Source organism: Gadus macrocephalus, chromosome 19, assembly GCF_031168955.1.
Source record: "Gadus macrocephalus chromosome 19, ASM3116895v1".
Classification (NCBI taxonomy): Eukaryota; Metazoa; Chordata; class Actinopteri; order Gadiformes; family Gadidae; genus Gadus; species Gadus macrocephalus.
The window spans coordinates 12,823,750-12,842,064 of NC_082400.1; the positions used below are offsets into that span (position 1 = coordinate 12,823,750).

At 44.3% G+C, this 18,315-nt stretch overlaps 2 protein-coding genes and 2 long non-coding RNA genes across 7 annotated transcripts in view; 3 read left to right on the top strand and 1 right to left on the bottom strand.

Moving 5' to 3' along the window:
• LOC132447796 (uncharacterized) overlaps nt 1-18,315 on the top strand; it is a 37,635-nt gene that overhangs the window by 9,023 nt on the left and 10,297 nt on the right. The gene's annotated exons all lie outside the window — the stretch shown is intronic.
• Nucleotides 3,454-10,435, top strand: LOC132447818 (uncharacterized). 2 transcript variants are annotated; one of them, XR_009523212.1, is made up of 2 exons: nt 3,454-3,890; nt 9,701-10,435. It is a non-coding gene; the product is annotated as an uncharacterized LOC132447818 (long non-coding RNA). The 2 variants fall into 2 exon arrangements; XR_009523211.1 differs by lacking the exon at nt 3,454-3,890 and adding an exon at nt 9,481-9,614.
• LOC132447805 (V-set and immunoglobulin domain-containing protein 1-like) lies at nt 11,087-18,184 on the top strand. 2 transcript variants are annotated; one of them, XM_060038792.1, is made up of 4 exons: nt 11,087-12,145; nt 12,235-12,570; nt 13,596-13,886; nt 13,990-15,107. In XM_060038792.1, the coding sequence occupies exons 1-4, from the start codon at nt 12,082-12,084 to the stop codon at nt 14,250-14,252; spliced, it is 954 nt and encodes a 317-aa protein (XP_059894775.1). In that variant the 5' UTR covers nt 11,087-12,081; the 3' UTR covers nt 14,253-15,107. The 2 variants fall into 2 exon arrangements, with proteins under 2 accessions (XP_059894775.1, XP_059894776.1); XM_060038793.1 differs by lacking the exons at nt 13,596-13,886; nt 13,990-15,107 and adding an exon at nt 16,332-18,184 and having other exon boundaries at nt 11,650-12,145.
• On the bottom strand, nt 14,279-17,442 carry LOC132447821 (uncharacterized). The gene is made up of 2 exons (XR_009523215.1): nt 17,358-17,442; nt 14,279-14,521 (listed from the first exon to the last, which is right to left on the bottom strand). It is a non-coding gene; the product is annotated as an uncharacterized LOC132447821 (long non-coding RNA).

Genomic DNA, 18,315 nt, shown 5'->3' on the forward strand with positions numbered 1-18,315 from the left:
GCCAGGGGCTGCTGGAGACCATGAGGCGGGGGAGGATCACCCCTTAGAGGGGGGGGGGGGGGGGGGGGGGTGCTGACTGACTGAGAGACTGCGTACAAAGAAGTTTATCATGATTATTGAGTTGTGTTTTTCTATTCGTTAATTTAACTGACAAGTCGTTTGTTTGCCATATCTTTCTCGTTTTGTTACCATGTTAATGAGATTTGGTCAATTCAATTAATAAAAAAGTTTTACTCAATCGTTGTCCGTTATTTTCATATAAAAATTATACTTTGATTTCAGTCCATGGTTAAGGTTCCAGATGTTCAGTCTGCTCTCACGTCAATCACCACAGGCCCACAGCTAGGGTGACCAGGCGTCCGGCTTTAGGCCGGACAGTCCGGATTTTCAATGTCCTGTCCGGCGTCCGGCGCAGCATCAAGCCGGACGCGTATTTGTCCTCCTTTTTGAGGCATAGGCTTGAAGAGCGGATTTTTCATCTTTGCTGGGCTGCAGCACAATATACAATCATAGACTGTAAAAAATGCATCCAACGCAGTAACATATCTGGGGCCGTATTCACAAAGCATTTTATCTTACCGCTAGGAGTGCTCCTAACTCGCGCTAAAACATTTTACGTAGGAGTTTTTTCTTAAAAGTTATTCACAAAGCCGCTGAGACCTACTCTTACTAAGGATAAATCACAAAGAGTGAACTAAGAGTGACGCGCCGTTGCTATGGATTACGTCAATTCTCATGCACGAGTTTAGAAGCGGTCAGTTCGGTGATTGGTTGTTCAGACGAGCCCACTGAATCACCGAAAAACAAGGAAATAGCCTAGGCTAGAAATGAATTCCTATTAAGTAGTTATAGTGCAGTTAGCAGAATACACGCATGATGACAATTTTGTGCAGACCACGATAATGACGTTGTAGCCTGTACGTTCAAGAGAGAGAAAGCAAACAATAAAAATACGTACAATTTAAAAGAAAATAATTGTTATGAACAACACAAGTGTTGACTGATTTGTGCCAAGGTGTTTACCTAAAATGTGTTTTCAAAGTGATCCCTAAATGCCGGTCCACTCGGTTCCACACGGCCAAATTCATTGTCATGTTGATCGCCATCATCATCATCATCATCATCATCATCATCATCATCATCATCATCACCATCGTCTGGCTGTGGAATGTTCCTCCGCTTGCAGAGGTTGTGTAGAATGGCACATACAGTAATGACTGTGCTTGCCCTCTCTGGGGTGAGGCGTATTTCGCCGTGGAGGACATGAACCGACGTTTCATCTGCCCAATTCCTCTCTCCACAACATTTCGTGTATGTTTGTGTGCTCTAGCATATATGGAAGAAATCAGTAAACAATAATAAATATGGATTCAACAAATAAAAGGCGTCAAAGAGCCAATACGATGTGTTTTACACGTAGGACTAAGCGTAATATGCGTAATCACTTACATGTTATACTTTAACTGTGCTCCCGGTTGTGGATTGAGGTAGGGTGTCTAGAGCCACGTCTTGCATGGATAGTCACTGTCTCCCAGCAAGTGACACCCAACTGGTAGCCTACATCTCAAAAAGCTGCCTCAGACCGCTCTCCATTAAAATGCGCGAATCATGGGTAGCTGAAGATCCAGGCCACTTTGCAACAACATCCAGTAGGCTATGTTAAAATTTGCATCAAAAACAACCTGCTTGTTGATGGAATGCACTTTCGTCCTATTGACGAACACGTCCTCGTCTTTTGATGGCGCAATTATTTTTATGTGCGTCCCGTCAATAGCACCGACCACACCGGGCATACCTGCAATTGCCATGAAGTTGGCTTTGATCCTGTGTAATTGTTGAATGTCCAAAGGAAAGTTTATGGCACGGCTGACTGATGGTTGCGATATTTTTAAATCGTCGGCATTGCAAAGTTGCATTTCCCCTGTTGCTAAATAACGTAGTGTGGCCAAACATTTTATTTCGGGACTAATCTGATTATTCCTGTTAGTCGGGGGTGTTATTGCATTGCGATTAACTCCACAACAAGTTTAATACCCTAACATTTCGTCTCGCAGGCATTTACGATTCTTTGTGAATAGGTCTTACTGAGTTAGGAGTCCTCTTGAGGACTTTTAAGCTCTCCTAGACTTAGGTGCTACTTTTAGGCCTAAAATACTTTGTGAATTGCTCTTAGTGAAAAAAGTTAGGAGTCCTAAATTTAAGAGTGACACGCCCATTATTTTTAGGAGTTACTCCTAAATTCGCCAGTTAGGACCTACTTTTAGCCCTAAAATCCTTTGTGAATACGGCCCCTGGTCTAACAAATTACGGCTAAGAGCGGTGTCAGGTGACCTGCTTATCATTGGTTAAAAAAAGTAAACAAGGGTCCATGTGCTGTTACGTCATATGACATTGACAGAAAGTTAGCGTCATGCCAAAACGCAAGACCTCGGCTGAATCCGAATACTCATACTTGACTGCTATATAGTATGCATTTTGTAGTACGCCACAAATATAGCGCGTCCGAATGCTCAGTACGCATTGTGTAGTACGGAAAACGTTTCCGAATGCGTACTACCGCCACAGTAAACAACGGAGTTCACTACGCTATCCCACAATGCAAATGGAGTCTGGTAACGAACGAAGAAGAGATGGCTGACCCGACACCACCAGAAAGACGTTGTAGAAAGCGGCGAAAAAAAGAGTAATTCAAAAGAGTAAAAAATTAAAGTAAGTAATTAAGTAAAAAGAGACATTTTTAATTTAATAGCAACGATGACAAGACGGAAAACAGGTAACTTATCAAGGTAATTTTGCCGGCATCTGAGGGGAGATACGTCATCTCCAAACATCCGGTGGAGTTTCGGCGGTGTTCGGAAGCGTTCGGAGGTGTTCTGCGCATAGCTGTATACCGTACTACACAGTCAAGTGTGGTACGGTCAAGTAGTAGACATTGAACAGAAATAGTATGTACGAAGTACTCGGATTCGTTTAATTCTGAATGGACAAAAGAGCATGAATTTATATTGAAAAGTTTTAAAAAGCTTTTTTTTTTTTTATGTTGTTACCTGTTAATTGTTTTTCACATTTAAGTCCCCACATGTTATGCTTTATGGCACTCTTCACTTTAAAAGATTAATCTCAGTGGTCACTTTTTGAACACCACAATGTATTGTGATTTATGATAACTTTATGCTCTGTAAGGTGACTTTGGGTGTCTTGAAAGGCGCCCTTTAAATTAAATGTATTATTATTATTATTATTATTGAATAATTACAAATACTGTGAACAAACCCTTTTTGACTTTTCATTAATAATTTTTCCTATTCAGCTACACAAACATCATCTTTAAACCACTCAAAATTGTACTATAAATGAGAGTATACCAGAGTCCTATGTACACCATAGTAATTTATTGATATGCCGCATAATGTCCTCCTTTTTGGTGTTATTGAAATGGTCACCCTATCCACAGCACCACGTTTGGTCCACCCACATTGTGTCAACAGGCACGCGACAGAAATGGCCGAAAACGGATTCCGGATTTCATGATGAACCCGTTAAATAGAGCAGAATTTAACCGTTGAAATGCACATTAGCCTACTAGTAGCAGTTGGTTTGATGGTCATGCCCTTGCTTTGCCTTTGAATACGAACTATGTCGTCGGTGGTCGATTCTCTTATGAAGATATTTAGTAAATCTTTCTGTCATAACTGGGTAACAGGGGGAGCGTTCACCGACTGGGTGACCGACTCTTCCTCCGCCCCGTCTACTCTAAGTGGGAGATTAGCAGCGGTGCTGAATAAATAGGGCACAGGTTTCACGGGAGGCACTCGCCTATCTTGCTAGGACCACTCGTGGGGATTTCTTGTGATCTTGTCCCTCCTGCACCGTGTTGCAGAACGTTACAGGTATGCGCTCTGATTCCTCTACTAACGCTGTTGGTTCTCCGAGTTGGAGAAGTTCAGGGTTCATACACTTTTGGACCAATGGATTTCCATGACTTTTCCATGACTTTAAACCAAATTTCCATGACCAAACATTTTGTGAAATCTCGGTGTTAACGTGCAAAAGTGATAAAATGTAGTATTAAAACTAACAATGGGAATTCGGAGGCATACTTATTTTTGAGTATGTATTTTAATGTGTCATATGTGTGTGTGTATGTTGGATGTGAGTGGACCATCTGAGTCCATAATAAAGATTTATATATACTGTATACATTAAATGACACAAATGATTGAGAGACAATAGTTTGATTTAAAGAATGAACATTTATAAATATACTCGGGTTGCATTCACAGCACTGACATCAATAAGAGCTTTAGTATGCAGAAGCATCCAGCTAGTGCAAACATTGATTTCCCTTTTCTAGTGCAAAATGTAACAGAACAGTTGGCAACTAACTCTTTGACTATTAATCAACCAAAACAATTTCACATTTAAACAGCTTTATTAAACAACATCACAGATAAGGGGGGTCACACACACACACACACACACACACACACACACACACACACACACACACACACACACACACACACGCTCTAGTTGTGTATGTGTGTAACAGAACGTTGAGTTGGCAACTAACTTTTTGACCATTAACATGTAAATCCATCTGTTTGGACTGTAAATAACTATTCAGGCTTTCGTCGAAGAGAATGACGTATGCCCTTTGCTTCATTACGTTGGACAACGTCCGACTCCTGAAGTGGGAAGTGAGACCGAAAGAGCAGAGGTACGAGCATTTGCTTTCGCCACAAGCAAACTGTGTTGCTAACTAGGCTATTCATAAGGTTCACGTGACGTCACTGTAGCTTTGCGCCACCATCTTGACGACCGATCCCACCCACTGGGTGTGTTCGAAACCGCCTACTTGCTTACTGCTTACTACCTACTAAATATTTGGCTTACTTCTCGAATCCTTAAATAATGATTGAGTAATCCATTTGAGTAATCGACGTTCAGAAGACCGTCCTTACTTAACCACCTCAGATGACGTGAATCAAATGACGTGTCAATAACCTACCGACCGGGCGCCGTTAATAAACATTATAAATAAATATATAAACGTCACATTTAACGTCACAGTACACCTTCAACCTAAGGATTTGCGGTGATATGTTAAAACAATTGTTAAACAATTATTAAAAGCACTGCTGCTGCGGCTCCCCGTTTAGCGCCATTGCTTCCACTGTTCTTTTGAATAGACGCAGTGCATTCTGGGGCAGTTTAGTACGTCTAGTAAGCTAGCGATGCTTACTCAAAATCTTTCCGGAAGTAGAAGACATTCGGATACTACTCGCTTACCTAAACTCGCTTACTAAGTTCTCGCTTACTCAAGTTGACGTCATAGTTAGTAGGAGTAGTAAGCAAGTACGCGGTTTCGAACACACCCACTGACTCAGTGGTAACTCAGCGCCAACAACAACACCTACGACCACAATCAAACTATGAGGATGCGCTCTTTTATTCTCTTTAGTGCAGGTAATGAAAGGTTCTGAAAGATGGCATATCCATGTAGCTTACTAATGAATAAAATGCATACAAAAAACGTTGACATATGACCCACTATGTTCTGCTCCATATACCCAATGTTGACATCGTCCCAGCCTAAGAGTATTGGTATTAATACCTCATTCATTGTCCAAAATAATCCATAATAATTTCAATCGGGTTTTGTTGTGGGTACAAAATGAATCTTGAAGAAAACTCGTCCTAAGCGTCCCCGGCGAAAAGATCGTCTATGATTTGATGACTGATTTCAACGATCAATGATAGTAACCCACCACAAACTGTTCACAAGAAGTCACAAATATATAGTAGCCTACTTAACTTTGCCATTATCAGATAAAGATTATTGGTGGCCAAGTGCCTCACTTTAGCGTCCTTCACCCATCCAGCCACAGCATATTGGTAGGCATCAGTGCTCTTGAAAGCTTTCAAGATATCTCCACTGTATGGGGAGGGGTTGTGGACTAAATAAATATATATGTCATGAAGATTGATTTGAGGCAAGCATACTAATGGACAAAAAAAAAATAGGGATAACAAATAAGGATCGGAGCCTAAAATCGATAATATCTCCGTCTCTCTCTAACATTCAGATGAGCGGTGTGGGCGGCCATACTTGGCGAGATCGGTCGTGCAAATGGCGGCGTTCCAGAAAACGTGACGTAGCTGAACCGTATGAATCGGGGAACATTCTTTGAAAGAGCAGGCTAGCATCTTCAGATGACTTAAACGAATAATGCGAATTAGCCACCTTCAGTGCCCACATTACCTCCGCAGTTAAGACTTCCTTTTTTGTGACAGCATCGGTTATTGACGACTGCTTGGCCAAAGAGAGAGACGTGCTGTTTGCCGTAGCAGTTGCCCTGGCTGTGGTGGTGAGAAAGCCGGTGATGGGGTTTGACTTAGCTCCGCTAGCAGCAGCGCTCTGGGGTCTCATTTATAAAACTGTGCGTGGGATCGCTACTAAAAGTGTACGTACGCCCAAAAGCCAAGTTGTGCGTGCGCCAAAAAATATTCAGATTTATAAAACCCTGCGTACGCACACCGTACGCAATCTTTTCTTTATAAATCACAGACTGCCTACAAGTGTGCGCAGCTGAATCAGCTTCACGTTCCGCCCTGTACACGCCCATTTTTAACCATAAATGGTCAATGCAAATGACATCATGAATTCGATCTGCATATTAAACAGACTCAGATGCAAGTATTATGTCTTGTCGGAAACAATGGCAGAAGTACTGAAAAAAGCGAAATTTCACGGAGGTTGAAGTGGAGACACTTGTGGGTGAGATGGAGGCCCGAAAAGTAGTTTTGTTCGGCGGTCCCGGGATTGGGATCGCCAACAACAAAAAGCAGAGTGTGTGGCAACATGTTGCTGCAGCAGTGAACTCTGTCAGTAGCACGGAGCGCACAGTCCCAGAATTAAAAAAGAAGTGGTCTGACATAAAGTTACATATTTTTATGTAGCCTACCAATAAATCGTTATGGTCCTAAAGACCCTCTCCCTCCGAATCCTGCCATTTGCATGGTCCGCCAGAAGTGCCATATGGTGCAGCATTACCACGGCGCTCACCTCTGTATTTATAGGGTTACGGTAATAAGACTGACCGAGAACACCTTGGATAATCAGTTTGTAATCACCCACGTAAAATGTTCTTGAACATAACCCCTTTTTAATGCCTGATTTGTCATGAAAAGCATCAAGAGTAACGGACAACGATTGTGATGAGGAGTGTGGCTTGGTTTTCCACACTTCGGATTTGATTGACATTTGATTATGTGTTTACAGTGTCACATAAAAATATTATGTTATTGAAACATGTTGGACAGATGCTTTATTCCATGCAGTCGCGCCGTCAGTGGACAGTATGGAGTGACGGGATTAAATATAGAGATTCTTTTTTATTTATATTCTAAGGAGATGTTTCTGGAGTTATAACTGAGAAATAACGCAGTTGACTTAAATTATTCTGATTACATTGATTTAACGCATGATTCGGGTTAAAATTTAATTTATGAAGGGCGATGATAAAACATAATCGTTCTTCTCACTCTACAATTCTTCGGTCGGACTTCAGTTCACCACAACACCATCTGTGTCACCAATTCTCCTTTTCCTCTAAACTATGCGTACGCATGGGTCAGAGTTTGCTTAGGGCTGCGCACATTTTCCCGTCAAGTTGGTTTTTTATAGATCACAACCTTGGCGTGGAAAGTCACGTACGCCAATTTCAGCCCCGTTTTGTGCGTACGCAACGGTTATAAATGAGGCCCCAGGGGCCTCATGTACTAAGACTTGCGTGGATTTCATACTGAAACTTGGCGTACGCCAAAACCCAGAAACTGTCTTACGCACAAATAAATTCAGATGTATGAAAGTGTGCGAACGCATGGATCCAAGCACGTTTCTTTTGTACATCTCGATCAACGTGGAATTGAGCGCACATGCCGAGGTGCCAAACTCCGGCCTGTCCACGCCCTCATTTAAATATGCAATTTCATTTAAATAGGCCTCTGGACCTGAGATTCACCTCTTAATCCGATCACCGGAGTCTGAGCTCGAGATTTTGCTCCACGAGGTAGAAATGCGCAAGCATATGCTATTTGGAACCCTGTCAACAGGGATAAATGCAAAACAAAAGAGAAGTGAGTGGGAGCGTGTTTGCGAGGCCGTCAATGCAGTGGGGTCTCAGCAGCGCACACACTCTGAAATTAAAAAAAAAGTGGTCAGACCTCAAGGTGGAGGTGAAGCGGAGGGTTTCTGCCCAACGCCGAAACGTGACCGCAACAGGTGGGGGGACGGGAGTGGGGGAACTCTCCCCCTTCGATTTGAGAGTGGCCGCTTTGATCGGTGACACAGCTCACCGGAGTGGTGGGAGCCCATCAAGGGGACACCGATCATCCCCAAGGTAAATATGCTGAAGTCATAAATGCTGTAATTATACTGGTCATACAATTGGCTGCTTGCAATACACATAAGTCGTGCGTAAAGATGCCAGGATATTAAAGAATTTGACTCGTGTTTATTAACTTATTTTTTTTATTTTTGAATAGACAAGCAAGGAGAGGGCACGGATTGCTCCGTCGGCCCCGGCGTCTCCAGCGCCCTTCGGATTTGACCATTTGCGATGTCCTCTAACAACGCTAACGCAGCCATTTTTAAAACAATTTTCTTTATCCATTGCGCATGCTTTTATAGCCACCCATATAATTGCAAGGTGTGTTAATTGTTCATTAGTGTGTCTCTGATGTGCAAATCACTCTGATGAGTCATTGTTTTTCACCTTTTTTCCCAGTTTCCCAGCGTCACCTCTAAGTGTCGCCAAATGAACAATAGCTGTAGAAACGTGCGTACGACAGCTCTGGAGCTGGCGTGGGGACCGCACATTTTTACGGTCATTTCACGTTTTGTACATCTGAACGTGAGCGTGGAAAAGGACGTAGGCTACGCCACGTTTTTGTGCGTACGCAACCTTAGTACATGAGGCCGGTGTTTAGTGCCTTTCGCATGGCTCGTTAATGCCGCCTCTCCCATGTTAGATATGTCAAACGTTTTGTCACCACCTACATTTAGCTCGGCCCGGGTCTTTGTCGGATGAAACCCATGACATATATTTCTCATTTCGCAACCAAGCATTGTTGAACCTACACTTCCCTGGCATTTTGAATAATTTTGGCTTCCCTCAGATACTGTTGCTATGGCCAACAAACGTTTCAGTTGCGTATGTTTTAGTTTCAGCGCGTGCCTGTTTATACTTTGAGCGTATTTCATTTAAAGGCATATTCATGATTTAAAACTCAGCGTAAATGAACGACAAGAAAATATGAATAAAAAATGTCCATGACTTTTCCAAAACTTTTGGGACTTGGGACTTTTGGGGAAAAAAAAAGTGCTTTTTTTTTTCAAGCACTTTTCCAGGCCTGGAAATAAACATTTTAAAATTCCATGACTTTTCCAGGTTTTTCATGACCGTACGAACCCTGGAAGTTAGAATGTTCTGTTTATCTTCTAGCCAAGGTGGCGTAGGCCCCCTACTGCTCTTCCGGGATTGTAACACAGCCGTATACTTGTTGGCTCATCAACATTGTGAGCGTGTACTTGTTGACCTCGCATTCAGGTAGGCTGTTGATGCCTTTCGTTTGATCAGGATATGGATTAATTAGCAAGGTTGCTTAATGTAGAATTACGTTGCTGCGTTTATAGTTTTCGGACGCGGTGGTCCTCTGTCTGGGTCCTGGCTCTCTGTCTTCCGGCTCTCTATATCTCTCTCAGCTATACGGTCGGTGTTCTGTCCACTAGTCAATAATATAAATTAGTGTAATCGTATTGTAATGACTATGCACTCCTCTCAGGGTCTGTGGCGTTTCGTGGGGTTGCTGTTCTGTTCCCCTTGCCTGTGCGGCCCAATCTCCCAGCTGTCGTGAGCTTCTCTCCTCGTCTCCCCGGCCTGCTCGTCCAATCTCTGCTAGCTGTCAAGTTGGACTACTTGCTCGAGGCTTCTGCTCGGGGTGCCTGCGTGTGTATTTGAATGCTAGTGCATGTCGTGGTGTTTGGGTGCTTCTCGTTGTTTTGTCGTTTTGTTTGTATGTTTGTATGCTAGAATAAGCGTTGGTGGCTCTGTCGCTTGCTGGCTTCCTCCCCTGCTTGTGGCTCAATGTATCCCACTCTAGTTGTGTAGGCTACTTCCCTTTTTTTTTTTTTTTTTTTTTTACTTTTTTTAATTTAGTTTGGTTTATATATGAGTTTATATCTTGTGATTTGCAGTGAAAAGCATGTTTTGTTTTTGTACAGGGATTTATCACCCAGGAAGTAGGGCATTCGTCGGGGTAAGCAAGGTAGCTTGAATAGGAAGTCACCTTGCATACTTGTGGATCCATGAATTGCTATGCTCTGTGTATTTGAAGATGGACAAATAAATTATCTTTTGTATCAGATAAACCTTGCGTCTCTCCTCCATTCTTCAGACTATTAAGTATAACTTGGCTATTTAACATGTGGGTGTGTTGACAGTACGCGCTAAGTACGCGCTAAGCGTTGGTGGCTCTGTCGCTTGCTGGCTTCCTCCCCTGCTTGTGGCTCAATGTATCCCACTCTAGTTGTGTAGGCTACTTCCCTTTTTTTTTTTTTTTTTTTTTTACTTTTTTAAACCGCGTCCGAGTTTATATATGAGTTTATATCTTGTGATTTGCAGTGAAAAGCATGTTTTGTTTTTGTACAGGGATTTATCACCCAGGAAGTAGGGCATTCGTCGGGGTAAGCAAGGTAGCTTGAATAGGAAGTCACCTTGCATACTTGTGGATCCATGAATTGCTATGCTCTGTGTATTTGAAGATGGACAAATAAATTATCTTTTGTATCAGATAAACCTTGCGTCTCTCCTCCATTCTTCAGACTATTAAGTATAACTTGGCTATTTAACATGTGGGTGTGTTGACAGTACGCGCTAAGTACGCGCTAAGCGTTGGTGGCTCTGTCGCTTGCTGGCTTCCTCCCCTGCTTGTGGCTCAATGTATCCCACTCTAGTTGTGTAGGCTACTTCCCTTTTTTTTTTTTTTTTTTTTTTACTTTTTTAAACCGCGTCCGAGTTTATATATGAGTTTATATCTTGTGATTTGCAGTGAAAAGCATGTTTTGTTTTTGTACAGGGATTTATCACCCAGGAAGTAGGGCATTCGTCGGGGTAAGCAAGGTAGCTTGAATAGGAAGTCACCTTGCATACTTGTGGATCCATGAATTGCTATGCTCTGTGTATTTGAAGATGGACAAATAAATTATCTTTTGTATCAGATAAACCTTGCGTCTCTCCTCCATTCTTCAGACTATTAAGTATAACTTGGCTATTTAACATGTGGGTGTGTTGACAGTACGCGCTATATATGCACGTGGATTCGAGTTCCGAGTTCATCAAATATGCAGCTTGTTTTTTTAAGGCAACAATCATGGCAGAAAACAAGCACATCCAATGGAAAATTTTCAGCATAATTTATACGTATCTTTTTCATATTGCTGGGGATGACGTAACATGTTCGCATCGGCACATTTTGCGTGATCTCCCGCCCCACTGTGTGTGTGTGTGTGTGTGTGTGTGTGTGTGTGTGTGTGTGTGTGTGTGTGTGTGTGTGTGTGGATTGAGAGTGTGCCGACTACGGTCTGAGAACAAAGGTGTAACAAAACAGTCCTTTGACTTAGTATAACCTGATGTATGCAAAAATAAGGCGATTGAAAAAAAAAAAAATGAGGCGATTAAATAACAAACGTGTAGAACAACAACATCAAAACAATGAGAAATCTCAAACAAAAGGGACGCATAAAAGTAACCCCAGCACCCTAGGCATGGGAACACATCTGTATACTGTCTGCTGCCATAGTGCGTTATGGTGTGTGCGCTATGTGCAACTTGTCGTCAGGTGGCAAGCCGCCCCTTCCTCCTGTTTAGTCCACTGTCTACCGCCGCCGGATTCAGAAAACTCGGCAGAAAACTCGGCAGAAAACTCGTGGCCACGCCCACAGCGCACTATATAAAAAGACACAGAGTCAAGAAGGAAAACAATTGACCGCGGGCTTTAGAGCTGTATCACTGAAAGATGTCAGTTGCGTGTCTCGCCCTCGGACTGCTGTGTGCTATTTGGACCTGCGTTGCTTTGACCTGTGAGTATAATGTTTTTGTAGAGGGCGTTCCCTGAGCCTCAATACAGCCTAGTTATTGAGACACTTGTTGCATCAATTGTGTTTTCTAGCAGGTGCTGACATCAACGAGGTGTTCACCAGAGAGGGAGAAGATGCCACCCTAACGTTTGCTCTGGATTCCCCGGTGGACCTGACAGATGAGGCGTTTGACTTGAAGAAAGGGAAGCAGGACGTGTTCTTCTATATACAGGGCAAGGACTACAACAACGGCCGGGAGGGACAAGACCCCCATTATGTGGGCAGGGTGCACCTTCTCCCAGGGGGGCTGCAGGCCGGTAACGCCTCTGTGGTCCTGTCCGGTGTGACCCAGGCGGACAGTGGAGTGTTTAAGTTCGTAATTCTTACGAAACTGACCCAAAGTAACAGAGATATCCTGCTGACTGTAGGTGAGTGATTGGTCCGGTTTGTTCAAGTCTCTCACTCTCAGCTCTCACCTACAGCACCTTAAGTTTAATTTGACCGTAAGGGTTTTTTGTCTTTGTACCACACGGACGAGGGCTGGGTCAAGTCCTGGGCAGGGGGGTAGGTGTTGAGTCAGAGTCCAGGTGGGGCAGGGCCGGGGCAGGGGGGTAGGTCTCGTGTTAGGGCCGGGGAAGAGGGGTAGGTCTTGGGTCAGAGTCCTGGGTAGAGGGGTAGATATTGGGTCAGGGTCCAGGTGGGTCCAGGCCTGGGCAGAGGGGTAGGTCTCGTGTTAGGGCCTGGGCAGAGGGGTAGGTCTCGTGTTAGGGCCTGGGCAGAGGGGTAGGTGTTGGGTCAGGGTCCAGGTGGGTCGGCTGGTACACCGGGCTTCAGAAATCGTATTTTCCGAAGCCACAAGATGGCAGAAACTTAAATAAGTTTAGTTCGACTCTTAGTTTGGTCAGTATGCTACACATGGTTGTGCACTTATTGTAGGTTTTACGTTGTGTACGTCCTGGCACTTAAAGGTTGTATCAGCGATGTTGGGCGACGTCACTTCTGTTGGTATTTGAAGCAAGATCCCAAACAAACCGAGCCCGCTCACCCCTCCCTTCCGCGTTTCGTGCTTCCAGTAAAACCTATCATGAACGCAGCGCAAAGCCAGCGGGTTGTGAGGAAAGATCAGATGAATGTGATCATTTATGTTCTGGCGTAGAATCGCTGATACAACTTTTAATGTACGCACTTATTGAATGTTGTATGTCCTCGCACTTAAAAAACGTTCTTAGCATTGTGTAGCATCTTATCCTAGCTACCTTTGTTGCGCACGGGGAATGGGTTAACCTAACGATTGTGAGTGCTTGGCACTCGATTCTATGAACATCCCTACTGTACCACTGATAGATTGTTGTTTCTCTTTATCCTGACAAATGTACTTACTGTAAGTCGCTTTGGATAAAAGCGTCTGCTCAACGCCCTGAATGTAAACGACTTAACGCCCTCCTGCCCGCAGTGGTGGAGCCTCGGTTGAGGCTGGAGGTGGTCGAGGCTCCCCCGTCCTCTGGCTGGATGCGGCTGTCCTGCGTCTCCAGAGGAGGCCAGCCCCAGCCCAGCGGTCTGGAGTGGCAGACCCCCAACGGAACTGTGATCCCTGCAGAAGAAGCACCGCCGGCCGCCTCCTCAGACAGCGACGGCCGCGACTCCATCAGTCAGACGGTGAAGGTGACCGAGCCAGGCAGCTACACCTGTGTGGCCCGGCAGCAAGGCGTCCACCCTGCGGTCAGAGACACCATCCAAGTGTTTGGTGAGTGTTTCCAGTCTGCTGTTTTGATGAGACTGTTGAACACAGAAACATGTTAATGGTCCTGAGAATAACAGTCTCCTCTCTCCCCTCTCCTATGGTTCAGGCCATTGGTTGACCGGCGATCATGAAGAGGTCCTCAGGAATGGTCCATGGAAGGCCATAGATGTTTCTTTTATTATTATTTTTTTTCTCTTTATTGTATCAGTTGTAGTTAATATTTACCAATTTACCAAAACTAATAACTGTAGGAAAGGTCATGGTCAACAAGCAGTCCCTAATTCTGATTGTTTGGATCGAAGCGGTGCCTATTGGTCCTGTCCCCGTCGTGATGCCGCTGCACAGCTGAACGTACCGTCTTACGGTTGAGCGACGGACACTTTTGGTCATCTGAAGGTGTGCATTTGTATCGCAACAGTTTACTTTTGATACAACATTTCTACGAGAGAGCAGTTATTTATGTTGGTTATGGAACATGGAAACAACCTCAAATGGCTGTTTCAGGTTATGGGTTCCTCAGGAGCATCTCTTCATGGTGCTCCACCTAGATCACTCAGGTCCTCTGGCACTGGCCTCTTAGTTACCTATGCCCCCCCCCCTCTGGAACAGCCTGCCAGAGGAGCTGAGGACGTCACAATCTGTTTACACATTTAAAGGTCCCATGGCATGAAAATTTTTCTAAAATTAACATGAGTTCCCCTAGGCTGCCTATGGTGCCCCAGTATCTAGAAATGGCGTTAGGTGTAAAACGAGCACTAGGTATTCTGCTCCGCCTATTGAAAAATGAAAGCTCAGACGCTCAGATTTTGGCCCCCATATGTCTTCATAAGGGGCCAAGTTACCTCCCCTTTCTCTGCCTTGCCCAACCAGAGAATTTGGCCCGTCAATAAGAGCTACGACCGACACAATAATTGCACTATTGCACACATCCTCCATAATGTAAACACTGTGTATTTGGAGTGTCTGTAATTGAAGTTTATACATGATACTTTGATTTTTGTAATTTTTATTAGTGCACATTTTACTTTTTATAGTACTTTTATCGTCTAACATTTGATATGTATAGATATTTTGGATTTAACATTGTATACTTATTATATTATGTATTATACTATATACCTGACCTTTTTACTTACTGAATAATGCTGTTTACTTTATTGTTCACCTGCTTTTGCAATGCAAATGTTTAATTCTCATGCCAATAAAGCTTTCTTTTTATTGGAATTTGAGAGAGACACGAGTCTTACATTCCTGCAACCACAGCTCGTCACTCGCTGTTATAACATCATCACTGCCACACAAGTTATGGTAGACGGACAGCTGAGCGTTGGAACTCGCACTTTATTACTGCGCTGAAACACCTCCGGCCCTCCGCAGGCAGACAACACACACACACACACACACACACACACACACACACACACACACACTGATCAATGCAGTGAGGAAGAGGAGGAATGCAGCGACATCTTAACGAGATATGAGGATTTCTATTAAGAACCCAAAATGCCACAAAACAAGCACATAGTTCGGGCTGTGGCAGAGCGGCGAGTTACACACACACAAACACACACACACACACACACACACGTGGAAGACTATTAAACCCCATCTTAAGCGTTACAATACACAGATCACCGACAAAGAAACCCTAGGAACTTAATTAATTAAGAAATACACTTGCACATTCACTCCCATAGATTTTCGTTTTTACTTATACTTTCTTGTGTTTGCTTCTGTCTGTCCGTCAATCTTTCTGATGCGAGAGTGAGAGTGAGCGAGGGAGATAAAGAGAGGTTGACCAAGAGTGAGAGACACACAGACACAGACACACACACACACACACACACACACACACACACACACACACACACACACACTCGTCAGAGAGGTGTCAGGAGGAGGGGATGGGAGGTGAATCAGAGAACAAGGATTGAATCAGCCCCCTGGTTCTGTTCCAAAGACGCTCAGTGTTCTGCTAGGACCTTGTGACGCTCCTAACACCTGCACCTGTCAGCCAATCAGAGAGGAGGGATGCGCTGCCTGGATTAATACATCAGAAAACGTATTTTCCGAAGCCATAAGATCACAGAACTTAAATACGTTTAGTTCCACTCTAAGTTGGGTTAGTACAGTATGTTACACGTGTTTGCGCATTTATTGTATGTTGTATGTCATGTACGTCCTGGCACTTAATGTATGCATTTATTGTATGTTGTATGTCCTTGCACTTAAAAACAGTTCTTAGCATTGTGCAGCATTTTATCCTAGTTAGCTTTGTTGTATACGGGGAAAGGGTTACTCTAACGTTTGTTAGTGCTTGGCACTTGGTTCTATGAACATCCCTTACTGTACCACTGATATTTATTTGTTTATCTTTCTCGCTTTGGATAAAAGCGTCTGCTAAACGCCCTGAATGTAAACGACTTAACGCCCTCCTGCCCACAGCGGTGGAGCCTCGGTTGAGGCTGGAGGTGGTAGAGGCTCCCCCGTCCTCCGGCTCGGTGCGGCTGTCCTGCGTCTCCAGAGGAGGCCAGCCCCAGCCCAGCGGTCTGGAGTGGCAGACCCCCAACGGAACTGTGATCCCTGCAGAAGAAGCACCGCCGGCCGCCTCCTCAGACAGCGACGGCCGCGACTCCATCAGTCAGACGGTGAAGGTGACCGAGCCAGGCAGCTACACCTGTGTGGCCCGGCAGCAAGGCGTCCACCCTGCGGTCAGAGACACCATCCAAGTGTTTGGAGAGTGTTTCCAGTCAGCTGTTTTGATGAGACTGTTGAGCACAGAAACATGTTAATGGTCCTGAGAATAACACTCTCCTCTCTCCCCTCTCCTATGGTTCAGGCCATTGGTTGACCGGTGATCATGAAGAGGTCCTCAGGAATGGTACATGGAAGGCCATAGATGTTTCTTTTATTATTATTTTTTTTCTCTTTATTGTATCATTTGGAGTTAATATTTACCAATTTACCAAAACTAATAACTGTAGGAAAGGTCATGGTCAACAAGCAGTCCCTGATTCTGATAGTTCTGATTGAAGCGGTGCCTATTGGTCCTGTCCCCGTCGTGATGCCGCTGCACAGCTGAACGTACCGTCTTACGGTTGAGCGACGGACACTTTTGGTCATCTGAAGGTGTGCAGTTGTAACGCAACAGTTTACTTTTGATACAACATTTCTACGAGAGAGCAGTTATTTATGTTGGTTATGGAACATGGAAACAACCTCAAATGGCTGTTTCAGGTTATGGGTTCCTCAGGCGCATCATTTGAATTTGGCCCCATATGTCTTCATTGTGTGTGTGTGTGTGTGTGTGTGTGTGTGTGTGTGTGTGTGTGTGTGTGTGTGTGTGTGTGTGTGTGTGTGTGTGTGTGTGTGTGTGTGTGTGTGTGTGTGTGTGTGTGTGTGTGTGTGTGTGTGTGTGTGTGTGTGTGTGTGTGTGTGTGTGTGTGTGTGTGTGTGTGTGTGTGTTGCAACGCAAGTGTTGTACACTTCTTTGTTATTTGGATAGCCGTACTGCTGTTGGTGTTATGGCGCAAAACCCGTCTGGTTCTCTGAAGTCTCTGGTATTTCCACAAAGAAAATCGTAGTGGGGGTTATCTCAGCCATGGTTGAGAAAGATTTGGGGGAGAGGAACTTTGGCTTTGACTCCCTGAAGTAGCCTACATGAACCGCGACATGGAGGAGAAGGGGATTGTTGACCGCGATTGTCTCCCACCGGGAACCCGCTGCCTGCTGCCCCCGCCCCCCCCGCCGCGAGGCACCACCACCGCCGCGAGGCACCACCACAGCGAGGCACCACCCCCGCCGCGAGGCCGCGCCTCGGCAGTGGGCAGCAGTGCTCCGGCAGGAGCCACACCCCCACCCTCCACCTTGATCCGCCTCTAAGAAGCGGCACGCTTGTGTAAAGCCCATTGTGGGACTGGCTCGTAGTGGCTGTAATTCTGCACCAAGGCTGAATTTCTTGAACGTCTTCCAGTACTGTATTAGGGCCCCACTAACGGCTATGTAAAACCATCAATTAAGTAGCATGCCATAGGAACTTTAAAATAAACCTTAAAACATAACTAGTTCGGCATTCTCTTATTCTATTTTATTTATTTAGTTTTGTTTATTTATATTGTATTGCTAAGCACCACACAATGGGGGGGCTGTGTACAAAGAAGTTGATCATGTTTATTGAGTTTTTTCGATTTTCGATTCGTTAATTTAACTGAAAAGCAGTTCTTTTGCCATATATTTCTCGTTTTGTTTCCATGTCAATGAGATTTGGTCAATTCAAATAATAAAAAAGTTTTATTCAATCGTTGTCGGTTATTTTCATCTGAAAATTATACTTTTCAGTCCATGGTTAAGGTTCCAGATGTTCAGTCTGCTGCTCTCACGTCAATCACCACAGGTCCACAGCACCATGTTCGGTCCACCCACATTGTGT

Excerpts from the sequence above, each read along its gene's own strand:
- LOC132447805 (XM_060038792.1), top strand. The coding sequence starts at position 12,082 with ATGTCAGTTGCGTGTCTCGCCCTCGGACTGCTGTGTGCTATTTGGACC. Across the intron at positions 12,571-13,595 it reads AGATATCCTGCTGACTGTAG|TGGTGGAGCCTCGGTTGAGG; the intron begins GTGAGTGATTGG and ends TCCTGCCCGCAG. Across the intron at positions 13,887-13,989 it reads AGACACCATCCAAGTGTTTG|GCCATTGGTTGACCGGCGAT; the intron begins GTGAGTGTTTCC and ends CCTATGGTTCAG.